At 38.0% G+C, this 13,607-nt stretch overlaps 1 protein-coding gene across 1 annotated transcript in view; it reads right to left on the bottom strand.

The window, feature by feature from the left end:
* LOC306887012 (triple functional domain protein-like) overlaps positions 1-13,607 on the bottom strand; it is a gene marked incomplete at its 5' end in the record, with an annotated part of 146,471 nt that overhangs the window by 126,156 nt on the left and 6,708 nt on the right. The window contains one exon of the mRNA XM_079444468.1: positions 12,730-12,780. Within this exon, the coding sequence (XP_079300594.1) occupies positions 12,730-12,780 (51 nt within the window). The remainder of the gene's footprint in view (positions 1-12,729; positions 12,781-13,607) is intronic.

Raw genomic sequence — 13,607 nt, 5'->3', positions numbered from 1 at the left:
TGATTCCCTTCGGGTAATACCATATGTGTATTCTTCCACGGTAAGGTTTCCCTCATGGTAAACCCGTGTCTTCCCTTGACAGAGCACTCTGTCAGGTTCTGCTGGCAGCCCTCCTCCCTATGCCTAGGTAGGATTTGCCCCTGAGTCCAGTCGTATGTAGTACTGCCCCAAGCTGGGTCAGTCCATATCAGTGTCTCCACATGTTACCTCCCTTCAGGCAGGATGTGGCCTCCGTAGCGCCCTTCTCCGGAAGGCTCGCTTCCCTGTCGTTACTGCCAAGCTGAACAACAAATAGGAAAGACTTGAAGAATTCTTTCTTGAATGTCGAAATCCCTTCAAAATTCTTGGGGAAAGGAACAGCGGCTTGGCTATCTCCAGCAGCGATGTACTTACCTGTGGTCCCTGCGGGTACCAAGGTCAGCGAATTTGCGCTGGGCCGATGGGAAGGTTGCGACCTTTTGCATGGCATTTATCTGGCACGCGCTAGCTTGTCAACATCTGCATGCCACAAGGTTGTGACGGGGTTCAGGTTGTTGCGCTTTCCATAGACCCCTAATGTCATCACGACATAACTCGTAGTGACCGACAGATGGGGAACATCTCGTTTATATACGTAACCCTCGTTCCCTGATGGAGGGAACGGAGACGTTATGTCCCCATGCCACAATCTTGAATCATCGCTGGTTGCCAGGGACACGTTCTCGGCTCCTCAGCGGAAAACCTGATGAGTGGATGCACCTGTCGTCCTTTTATACCCGTATGCACGGGGAGTGGCTCAGGTACGCAAAATCCACTAGCCAATTTCATTGGCGTTTTCTCTTATCAGAGGTGATTGGGGTTCCCATGTAAATCCCCTAATGTCGTCATGACATAACATCTCCGTTCCCTCCATCAGGGAACGAGGGTTACGTATGTAACCGAGACGATCTTTCACCTATAGAGAACATTTGGCGCATCATTAAATGAAAATTACGTCAAAGATAACCACAAACTCTTCAGCAGCTGGAAACCTATATCAGGCAAGAATGGGACCAAATTCCAACACCAAAACTCCAGAAACTCACAACCTCGATGCCCAGACGTCTTCAAACTGTTTTGAAAAGAAGAGGAGATGCTGCACCATGGTAAACGTGCCCCCGTCCCAACTATTTTGAGACCTTTAGCAGGCATCAAATTTGAAACAAGCTCATTTTGTGCATAAAATTGTCAAATTTCTAAGTTTAAACATGTTATCTATGTTCTATTGTGAATAAAATATTGGCTCATGTGATTTGAAAGTCTTTTAGTTTTAATTTTATTTGAATTTAAAAAAACGTCCCAACATTTCCGGAATTCGAGTTGTACTATATAGTAGAGAAGTATGCGATTTCAGATGAATTTCAGATTTCAGATGAAGTGTGTTCCTTAATTAACAGTTTGAGGATCCAAATTAATATATATATATATATATATATATATATATATATAGAGAGAGAGAGAGAGAGAGAGAGAGAGAGAGAGTTGTCTGTATATAGTATATCCTAGTTGTCTCTTAAACTTGCCATTGTACATTACACATATTATTTGCTCTTTAACAAACTGTTTCTGTCACTTTGCATAAAAACATATTTTCGATGCATGAATATAAATGCAAATATTTAGTAGAAAACAACTGACAACAAAAACTGCATTGTCTGCATGTCTGAAATCTCAGTAAGGCCTCTTCATAATAGCCAGCCATATCTGATACTGATATCATTATTATCTAGCTACATTTAACCAAAGCGTAGGCTGAACAAGTGTTTTCCTCTAGAGCGGAGTGTACACACTACATTAAAATTCTCTTTTGTTTTCAAAAGCATGCAGTGCAATCAAAATGAGACCTTCGGACAAGGTATGAATCCCAGAGAATATTCAATTTCCAGGATTCTCCAAGGTCTAAGTTATTATTGAGCTCAGCAATCCTATAAATCTCAACCAGCATCATCAAAGCAAAACTTCCCTTATAGATTTCTTGAAAGACTCTGAAAAATAGGACACGAGAGAGAGGAGTGTGGCTTCTGCTCCTAATTTTGGACACACTGCTCTTATTTTGCTAATTGCAGGTCTTCTAAACTGGGTTTCCATGCAGGCATGCAATGCACAACCACAACTGCCCAAACTCCACCTCAAAATCCCTCCAAAATATAGACTTCAGGCAGAAGACACTCCTTTAAAAACTTCTGTAATGCAGACATATATTTGACCATTGCTTATAGTCTAGATTTATTTTTAAATACCCTCTTGTTATGATATTTATTATTATGCCAACTATAATATCATAAAGAAATTGCATGCATGCATGCATGCTTAAACTGGAGTGCAACATTATGTGACAGTTAAAAGGCCACAGGTTATAAAGTCAGCCTCTAGTTTTAAACAAGGTCCCCCAGCAGGTGTCAGCATGTACTGTATTATTGCTCCATATTTTAAACTACACTACCCACAATCCTTTTCTCTTGCCTACATAATAAAAACATAGTCTTAATAAGCAACGTCTCTGGGGTGATGAGTTGCTAAGCACACAATATTCCAAAAGTCAAAAATCTTTCTTTCAAAAAACATAGCTGTAATTGAAGTGATAACTCATAGGGAAGGCTGTATGGAGACTTGCATGATGTTTCACGGACAGCACATGAATAATGAAAACATGTTGCTGGAAAAAACCTTTAGGATTTTATTTTTAACGGTACTTTGCTTCCTCGTTGACACTGAAGTCTCTATGATATTCAGGTCCCTTAATATAAGTTGGGGTCCTTCTGTCAACAACAGGGATTTTTCATTATTTATTGTCTAGCTGGTGGAAATCATAAGGCTGAAGAGAAAGTCTTACAAACTCGTAAACCCATCATTACAATACACTCACCTAAAGGATTATTAGGAACACCATACTAATACTGTGTTTGACCCCCTTTCGCCTTCAGAACTGCCTTAATTCTACGTGGCATTGATTCAACAAGGTGCTGAAAGCATTCTTTAGAAATGTTGGCCCATATTGATAGGATAGCATCTTGCAGTTGATGGAGATTTGTGGGATGCACATCCAGGGCACGAAGCTCCCGTTCCACCACATCCCAAAGATGCTCTATTGGGTTGAGATCTGGTGACTGTGGGGGCCATTTTAGTACAGTGAACTCATTGTCATGTTCAAGAAACCAATTTGAAATGATTCGAGCTTTGTGACATGGTGCATTATCCTGCTGGAAGTAGCCATCAGAGGATGGGTACATGGTGGTCATAAAGGGATGGACATGGTCAGAAACAATGCTCAGGTAGGCCGTGGCATTTAAACGATGCCCAATTGGCACTAAGGGGCCTAAAGTGTGCCAAGAAAACATCCCCCACACCATTACACCACCACCACCAGCCTGCACAGTGGTAACAAGGCATGATGGATCCATGTTCTCATTCTGTTTACGCCAAATTCTGACTCTACCATCTGAATGTCTCAACAGAAATCGAGACTCATCAGACCAGGCAACATTTTTCCAATCTTCAACCGTCCAATTTTGGTGAGCTCGTGCAAATTGTAGCCTCGTTTTCCTATTTGTAGTGGAGATGAGTGGTACCCGGTGGGGTCTTCTGCTGTTGTAGCCCATCCGCCTCAAGGTTGTGCGTGTTGTGGCTTCACAAATGCTTTGCTGCATACCTCGGTTGTAACGAGTGGTTATTTCAGTCAAAGTTGCTCTTCTATCAGCTTGAATCAGTCAGCCCATTCTCCTCTGACCTCTAGCATCAACAAGGCATTTTCGCCCACAGGACTGCCGCATACTGGATGTTTTTCCCTTTTCACACCATTCTTTGTAAACCCTAGAAATGGTTGTGCGTGAAAATCCCAGTAACTGAGCAGATTGTGAAATACTCAGACCGGCCCGTCTGGCACCAACAACCATGCCACGCTCAAAATTGCTTAAATCACCTTTCTTTCCCATTCTGACATTCAGTTTGGAGTTCAGGAGATTGTCTTGACCAGGACCACACCCCTAAATGCATTGAAGCAACTGCCATGTGATTGGTTGATTAGATAATTGCATTAATGAGAAATTGAACAGGTGTTCCTAATAATCCTTTAGGTGAGTGTATATCCCAATTCTTTCTATGAATAGGGACACCACTGGACATATAACACACTGTATGCGGGACAATATTTGTTTTATGCTATCGTTAAATTGTAATGTTTTATTCAAATGTTTAACTTATTATGAATTATTACCCTTTTATGAATTTATTGTATTTGATTGCCTGTGATAGCTTTTTGATTGACAGCTATATATATACATATATATATATATATAGTATTTTTATTTTATTTTATTATTTATGTTTTTTCCCCAAAAAAGTATTTCACACAGGGCCCAACTAATTCAGTGATGACATCATAAAGTCTGGAGCTCTGGAGCGCAAAGACGCATAGTGTCGTATAGTGCTTTTTTCACAATATACATTGATCAGCAGCAAAAAACTTGATGTTAATGTTCATAATATGTCTTATAGTTGCATTTAGCAGATTTGAGACTGGGCAATACATAGTTCATAATTAAAATGTTAATACATTTTTTTTTCTCAAAGGTTATTCTAAAGTTTGCAAAAGGTGATCTAAATTCAGCAATACTGCTGATCAATAGAAATCAGAGGAGAGCATCTTATGTACATCCCACCCTATTCTCTGTGGCCTCACAGTCACAAGTCTCCTAAGTGACCTTATGAAACATAAAACACACCACAAACCAGCAGACACATCCACCTACGGCTTCTCTGATTGATAAGAGAAAGAAGAAGAAGGAACTACAACGGTCTTATAGAATGAGTTTTCAGCAGTGTTACCCAAGGAGTGCTGATTTGGGCCCCGGTTACACTAGTGCATTTTCGTTTTAAAACGCATAACATTTGCTACGGTTACGCCTATCGTTTACACTACTCCGGCGTTTTCAAGGTCGAAAACGGAGACTTTTGAAAACGCTGCAGACCCGTTTTAGTTCGAAAACACCGGGGTTGCGTTTCAGTGTAAACGGACCAAAACAATAACAGCATGCTTGTTATTGTACCCATAGATATGTGCAGATTCCTCATTCGACCGCTCCAAGCATGCAGACGCGTCCGCCATCTAAATAATAGGGATCCTACCTATACATATCCATGGTTGCACCTGCATGAATGGTCATGTGACATGCGTTTTCGGTTGTGCAGTGTAAACGGAGATTGTTTATGAAACGCAGCGGAAACGCCAGTGTAAAAGTTGATAATTTTCATTCTAAAACGCCGTTTTAAAACGACAACGCACAAGTGTAAATGGGGCCTTGGCAGGTAGTCTCTATGATTTGTACCATTTCCTCTAAAAGATGGATGAATATTGACAATGTCGTAAAATATTTAGAGCCTGCGAGGTTGTGAGGTTGTGGGATTTCCTGGGATGAGAATTCAGAATTAACCACAGTTTCCTGAAGCACTCTCTGCCTTTGAATAGAAAGCACATGAAAATTGATTCATCACATGGAAGAGTTCTCTTAGGTTACTTCATAGCTCTAATGCAGGAGTAAAATTATGATGTAGTGAATATTTTACAGCATTAACTTATATATCTGAAATATGAAAGTGTATCTACCTTCTGTTTTCCCAGCTTTAATGAGATGCATGGATCTTCGCACATATAACATGAGACAGTATGTGTGCAGAATGCAGATGGATGCACTGTGTTTTGAACCAATTTGCTCTCTAGGGCATCTTTCAAGATTTGCCAAGACATCGGCACTGTCGATAGGGAGTTGGAGTGTCTCCAAAGAACCACCTTGAAGAACAGGTGCCAAGATAAGGTCTTATTTATAAAATTAAAATTCAAAATGTCTTAACGACAAATAAGAAAGAAAAAAAAGATTTGGGGATTTGTTACTATATCCCCCCTTTTTATTTATTTATTTACTGGAAAGAGTTTTATTTTATTTTTTTCTCAATCATTAATTGGTTTTGAATGAGGTGGCTTGAATTTATTCATTATAAAACACAGCTGTTCAAATCATAGTCCAGTTCCTATGGGGTTTTAGAATAGCATTTTATTATTTTATTTTATTTTTGTATCAGTAAAATCTGCAGGTCTGTAGTTAATAAATTACTCACAGTAATAGCTGAAATGTATATACTTCAAAAAAGATTTAATTTTAATTAATGAGTTTATGTTTTTGAGGAACCAAACGACCTGTGTAGTCTTTATATAATAATAAATTATTATTTTTTAAAAATTATGGCTTTGTATAATTTTTGCAGACCAAAATTTGAAAGTTTCTTAAACAAATAACAACAAGAATAGCAGCTATTCTATATAAAAAAAACATTTACTTCCAGAGGGAACCCAAGGTGAAATAGCATCAGGTTGGCCTACAATTTGACGTCAAAATTGAAAGATTGAACACCAATGGCATAGGCTCCTAAACTTGATTAGCCCCACCCCAGCTTCCTGTTTCAATAAGAAGAACCTCAACACAGCAGAGAAAACTGTACTTGTCAAGCATTTTCAGTGTTTAGGAACCTATAAACCTATGTTTCATTTTGTATAGAATCAATGGCTTGAAATTTCATTGCTTGACTGAAGACACATGGCACTGAGAAGAGGAAATTACTCTAACGGTTGGCCTCTAACCACACCGCAGCAAACCGTACAGGCATCTGAGGCCTGAGCCAATGAAAACACAGAACCCAGCAAGGACACTTATAGCTCAGGGAACCAAAGACCAATGCATGCTCACTAGTTACTCACAGCAGACTGAGCATATAGAATAATCTGGCAGACGTAAGAACTGCTACATCACTGTGAGATGAAGTATACTTAGGCCATAAAGGTGATTATATATAGGTTTCGTACACAGCAAAGCACAACAAAAACAGCATTTCGGAACACACCAAAAAGACTGTAAACATGCATTCTATTTTGAATTAGAAGATCATCATGTGAAATTAACAGTGTTTTGTATTTGAAATGTTAAAAGCACACTGAGTGGCACAAATCCAAATGCAATCCCTAGGTATGACTCTATACTACGCAGTAAAACACAACAAACTGCACAGTCACAGCAGGTATCACAGAAACATCACTTACAAATCCCTGCAGAGAGGATCTGCAAGGCCATTATTCCTTATCCGAAGCATCCAGCAAAAATCTTCAGCCATAAACACACTCAGCGGCTGTAGTAAGGCAAGGCTTGATGAAACCAGGGCTATAATTTCTCTCCTCCCTTCCCTTTCACTGCCATCTTCCCTTCTCATCTCCTACAGTCAATACAAGGGCCCCTGCACGCAGCTCTGTGACAGAACCCATTATGATCTCATGGTTTGCTATTGGGTGAGAGCTATTCTCACTGGGATGTGATTGGTTAGTTAGGTGGTCGGGGGCAGGGCAGATCAGATGGTGGTGATCTGAGACATGGACCCAGCTGACATGCATGGAAGCTTTCGAGGAAGACGCAGCAGTGTCATGTGCTTTTAGGTCTTGATATATAGGGATTAAATTGTATATATATAATTTAATCCCTTTTGTATCAAACAACTGGGGAAATCACATTAGCTATGTCACACAGATGGAAATCATCACCACAAAACTGTATACATGTTAATAATTTATGATTAAGTAATATATCATGATTCCAGATGCTGGACAAATTAACCCGAGTTGTCCTGTAATTACATTACATTTAACCGAATCATTTAAAGTTAGTGTAATTGTACTGCTGAACAGAGAATAAACCACATTATGATACAAACATAATGCAATTACCCACTGGCAGGAATATGTTTATAACACAATCAAATTTGGCCCCAACACGTTAGGACGTACTCTGCCACCCTTTTGCGTCAGACAACTGGAAATGTCACACAAAAGGAAATCATCACCACAAAACTGGAATACACTTCAAAAATGCAAATAAAACAGCTAGACACCCTGAACTTATTCAGGGAATGATATGCTTGGCTTGATACTCCAATCTAAGCGCAATTCCAAGCAAACTCCTTGGAGGACAATTATATTGCCTGTTTACGTTGAGTAAACACACTAGAATTAGCCCACACTGCGCTAACTGCAGGGTGCTATCTAAACAGCAGGGAGGGCCATTTACATAATGCAATTTCATGCATAAACTGTCCAGTAAAGCTTTCAGTAAATATCTCAATATTTTCTATCTGAAAAAAAGGCGCAGATTATATACTGTGTGTATATGACTGAAATCTAATATGGTATAAAGCATGACTGGTCAAGCAATCGGCATGGGGATATAACTGGCACCTATTTTATTGATAAGCATATCACGCCACAGCCATATCACCCTGCAGCCCAAGACCGGTTGCCCACTGAAGCTAAGCAGGGTTGAGCCTGGTCAGTACCTGGATGGGAGACCTCCGGTGAAAACTAGGTTGCTGTTGGAAGAGGTGTTAGTGAGGCCAGCAGGGGGTGCTCACCCTGTGGTCTGTGTGGGTCCTAACGCCCCGGTATAGTGACGGGGACACTATACGGTCAAAAAGCACCGTCTTTCGGATGAGACGTTAAACCGAGGTCCTGACTCTCTGTGGTCATTAAAAATCCCAGGATGTCTTTCGAAAAGAGTAGAGGTGTGACCTCGGCATCCTGGCCAAATTTCCCCATTGGTCTCTGACCATCATGGCCTCCTAATCATCCCCTTACACTGATTGGCTTCATCACTCTGTCTCCTCTCCACCAGTAAGCTGGTGTGTGGTGGGCATTCTGGCGCACTATGGCTGCTGATGCTGCACACTGGTGGTGGACGAGGAGACACCACCCCTCACAATGTAGAGCGCTTAGAAAAAGCAGAAAAGCGCTATATAAATGTAATGAATTATTATTATTATTAATAGGGGGGGTATTGACCATCAGACAATGATGTTATGAGTGAATTAGACACTAGAAAGGGACACCCCTGCATTATGATCAGTGCAGTAATGTACAGTTGCTGCCTGAAGAAGCGTTATTTTAGCTTTGATGCAAAGTGCCTTTGACGCTTCTGTATTTTTGCAATAAATTATAAAAACTGTACTTTTATCTGCCAGTTAAGATACATTTTAGCCAGCCAAATTATAAAGATGAGCCTGCTTTATGATCATAAAAAATACAGATGTTCTTCACATATATTATACAAAGCTCATTTAATTTCATTTCTTTAAAATTATTTATCTATTTCATTTGGCAACAATAGCGGTGAAGAAAAGGAAATAAAAATAACTTTCACAATATAAACCCTATTTTGCATCAGCTGCACAAAATAATTGTACAGCCTTCTCTGGAAAATAACCAGAGGTTTACCATTTATTTTGGATCATGTGTGAAATACCAGAAATCCCAACTCCTCCCAGGAAGCCACAAACATTGACTTTGAATTCTACAGCTGTAAACAGAGTACAAATCAGGCTTTTTTTCCACCCTTAAACATAGTAAAATCAATGATACATAAAAGTGAATATGCTGCCCAAGTGAAATCTTCTCATTCTGACAAGAAAATTAAAATTAGACAAGACAATATAGATAGATATGTAACAATATTATCGATATGATAATATTATATAGCAAAACTAGATATTAGATAGCAAAACTGTCTCGATATTATCATGGTCACATAACAATATGAAAGATAGGTCTTTATTTATTTTATTTAGTTTGACGGTGACACTGTACATTAATAAAACATTCCTGTAAATGTACCAGAATTAGCCAAAGGCTATTTTTCATCCGTAGTCCCTGGACAAGATATTACACTAAAGAAAATTTGATTAAAAATACATAATAGAAAATGTAATAATTACACAATACAATCATACAGTAGTCTATTGAAAACAATATAGGATCAATTAAAAACAATGCAAACAAAATACAAACAATAATAGGACTTCCATGGCAAAAATGGTAGTTTTCACTGAAGCTGGAGTTTTCCTTCAAAATAAAAGCTCTACTGCCGTTTCCGTCAAAATAAAAGCTTAAAAGTGCTATATGAATTGCTGACAGCTAGCGGAAAAAAATCATATACCTATGAAATATTCATTTTCATTTATTTTACAGTATCATTGTTTTACAATATATAGCTATTAATGTCATTGTTATTATTATTATATTCTAATTTGTTTGTCTTCCTAAAACACCAGTGTGAATGTAATTTAGACTGAGACAGTATCAGTCTCAAAAAGAGGGTCAAGTCCCCTTAAAGTCAATTCACTGATTTTTTCTGACTTAAGTTTTCTTAGTTAAGAACATGGGTTTGAGCTCTTAATTTTAAACTCTCAAAGTGCATTAGATAGAATAATTTTTAAAATGTAAGAAAAAAATCTTTTTTTTTACAATTCTTCATTTGCCTTTTTTTAAATATCGCAATAAATATCGTATCCTGCACTTCATATCGCAATATTATCGTATTGTGAGATTTTGATATTGTTAAACATCACACCATATATTATCCTTTATCTAAATACTCTACTCTAGGAACCTATGAACTGTGTACTGATTAAACGTTTAAGTGCCATGGACTCTTCTCACCAGAACCTTTCATGGAGGAAGCACGAACCGAAGACCCCAGTGTTTTTATCTTATTTAGACTCAAGTAATTCCCATGATCTTATCCGTTTCATAACCTGTTAATGCATTCCCTTCTGTTCCTTTCCAAATGTGACAACTCTTGTCAATTCTGTCATGTTTGGACACCACTTAAAGAGTTCTTTTGTTTCCCTTCTTTTAGACTGCATTTGAAAACTACACTAGCTATTGGTTATATGCAACCTGGAAAATAGTCCACTTGGACTGGGTCAGCTATTTATAAATGCTGTTGAGAAGAAGATGTGTCTAGCCAGTGTGACCAAGTACGCTGGTCAGTTCTTGTTCTTTATACTTCCAGCCCTTTAATGCACATCTAGCTATCAGATTAACATAGAAACCTGCACATTTTAGCCTTAACTGAACAACTGCCCTTGCACAAATCTTGCTTTCTGTGCATTTGGCCAGAAAAGGTCTAACCTCAGATAACGGCAAAAGTAATTTGTGTTAACCACCCTTTATACTGTATTGCTTTATATCTCAAACTAAGTGAACTACAAAGTTCTTTTAAAGCATCAACACATCATTGTATAGGACCTGACCTTGCTTGAAAGCAGGGTTGGACAGAAGCCCACCAAAGTGTATGTGTGTGTCCATCTGTCTGAAAGAGGTGTTTTAAGGTTTTGGGTACTAAAGAATCTTTAGAGCCTTTGTGTTTACTCTACTGGCCAGTAGCTATGGTGGGACTGATTGGGGGTGATGAGCATGTCGAGGACTTTGGCAGACAGCATAAAGACCTCCTCTGGAGATGTCCATTGTGCAAGTGACTCCCTCCGGACCTGAGAACGTACTAGATTCCGGCACATCTCGGCATGGGTCTAATACACTTCAGTCTCCAATTAGAGAAAGAGTAACCCACTGCTGGGAACAGGGCAGAGCTCACTTGCCTACAATCAGCAACCCAAAACTTTATTTGCTAGGTTTTGGGTTTAAAAATGTTTGAGTTTACGTTGAGTAAACATATGAGTTTATGTTATTCCAATGTAATTAGAAACAAAATTCTTGAAGGCTTGGCCATATTAAATTTCTTCTTATTGCTGTCATGTTATTACTGTAGTTTTGAGGTTCAGTAGTCATTAGAGAGCTGATTATGAAAGACGCAGCTTGAAATGAATAACAAGCTAGGGTCTCATATGAAAGGGGACGAACGTGAGTAACAAAGAAATGTTGTGCACCCCATTTATTTTTAGACATGCTTTTTGAAATGATTTAGATCATTGCCACTCACAGAAATGTTCTGTGAACCTTGGGCAACAATGAGATAAACAGCATTGCTCAAATAACCAGCACAGGGAATTCTACACAAACCTCAGAAATTTATTCTTAAATATTAGAATTTCTGTATTTAGTTTTTACTACATACGCTGGATTTGATGAAACTAGCCAAAAGTTGTTTTATCAGGGTGCAAGTAAAATAAAACTAATACTGTAACAGTATCTAAAGAACCAGATATTAACTGTGTCGGCTGGCTACGGAAGATATTGTCTTGGGACGAGCAAATGTTCAACTAATATTAGACATAACTGGGTCAAGTATAGTTACTTTCAAAATACGTCCTAGAACCTCCCGACTTCCCGATTACAAAAAAAAATAAAAAAATCCTATATATAAAGGTCTGATTTCCTGGAAAGTGATTCATCTTTTAGTTTCAGTTATCAGTGCAATAACCCATCATCATCAAGATATCATCAACAAAACTCAGTTCAGTTGCATTGGTACTAAACCTAAAATGCAAGAGTAAAAACTAGTTTCACCCTGCAGGAATCCAATAAAACATGACCTAATGAAACCAAATAAAAGCATTTAGATGAATCAATAGATTAAACCAGCCAAAAGCCAAATGGGCAATCAGCTCAGTAGTGTTAATGCTAGAACAGTTCTCTTAACCGAAATAACCTCACAGATGGTATTCCATATTCTTGAACCTGGATTTCAAGACATTAAAACTAATTAAATCAAAACTGAAACCAAACAATTATGTGCATCAGCCTAATATAAATGGCACATGAATTAGATTAAACACACATCTAAAAACTTAACCAATGCTAATAGCTAAAAGGAGACTAATTTGAGCACTGTGCAAAAATATTAATGTAGCTCAACCAAATAAATGTCAGCAATAACAGTGTCTTACCTGGGTGACTGGGTAACTCAAGCTTGGGTTCACATTTTGGAAGAGAACATTCTGAAAATACAGAGAATGCCAGAGAAATAGGGGTTAGATAAAGTATGGTACACCCTCAATCAATTCTTAGAGATGAAGGGGTTTCCTGACCCTTTGAAGTGAAGTTCACATTACACGATGTGAATGATTCACATTACATAAATGTGACAGAGGAAGAGCAATGATCAGAAGTTGGAAAACCATAAAGCATAGCTAAATTTAACACTCAAAGTTTGCTTTAAATCTATTTTGATTTCAATAATCTGACTGAAACTGAAATATAAAGTCATGCACAGTACAAGTATCTGCATCTACATCACAGTGGGTCATGGATCACCAAGATATTTTTGTTATGCAGTATATTGTCATTTCCTCATCATGACTAAAACATTAAACAATCTGTAAAGATAAGATTATCAGATTAAATTTAAAATAAGGGTACATTTGAAATAATATTAATAATTATTATAATAAAATAATTAATTTGGTTTAAAAAAAAATTTAAACTTTTTGCCATGTCCTAAAGCAATAACGTCTAAAATAAAAAATAAAAAACTACCAATTTATTAAGAAATACAGCATATCCCATTTCTCCAATTAAAATGTTCCGAACAAACATGTTTTGTTATTATTTACTGGAATTGTATTTTAATTGGTAATCATTTATATATTTCCTGTGTCCCCATCGCATTCCACCATTAAGCATTCACAGATAAATGGGGTTTAACCATTACACTTCCCATTACCCATAAAACACTTCAGCATCTGTGTGCTTCAGTCTGCTTTTAGAATGCTCTCTCTGGCCTATTGAGTATCCCGCTGAGACTGTGTGATATGATCTGATTTTA

The sequence above is a fragment of the Barbus barbus genome, assembly GCF_936440315.1.
Source record: "Barbus barbus genome assembly, chromosome: 21".
In the NCBI taxonomy this organism is placed as follows: domain Eukaryota; kingdom Metazoa; phylum Chordata; class Actinopteri; order Cypriniformes; family Cyprinidae; genus Barbus; species Barbus barbus.
The sequence above is the reverse complement of the archived record's forward strand: the minus strand, read 5'-3'. Positions and strand labels throughout refer to the sequence as shown.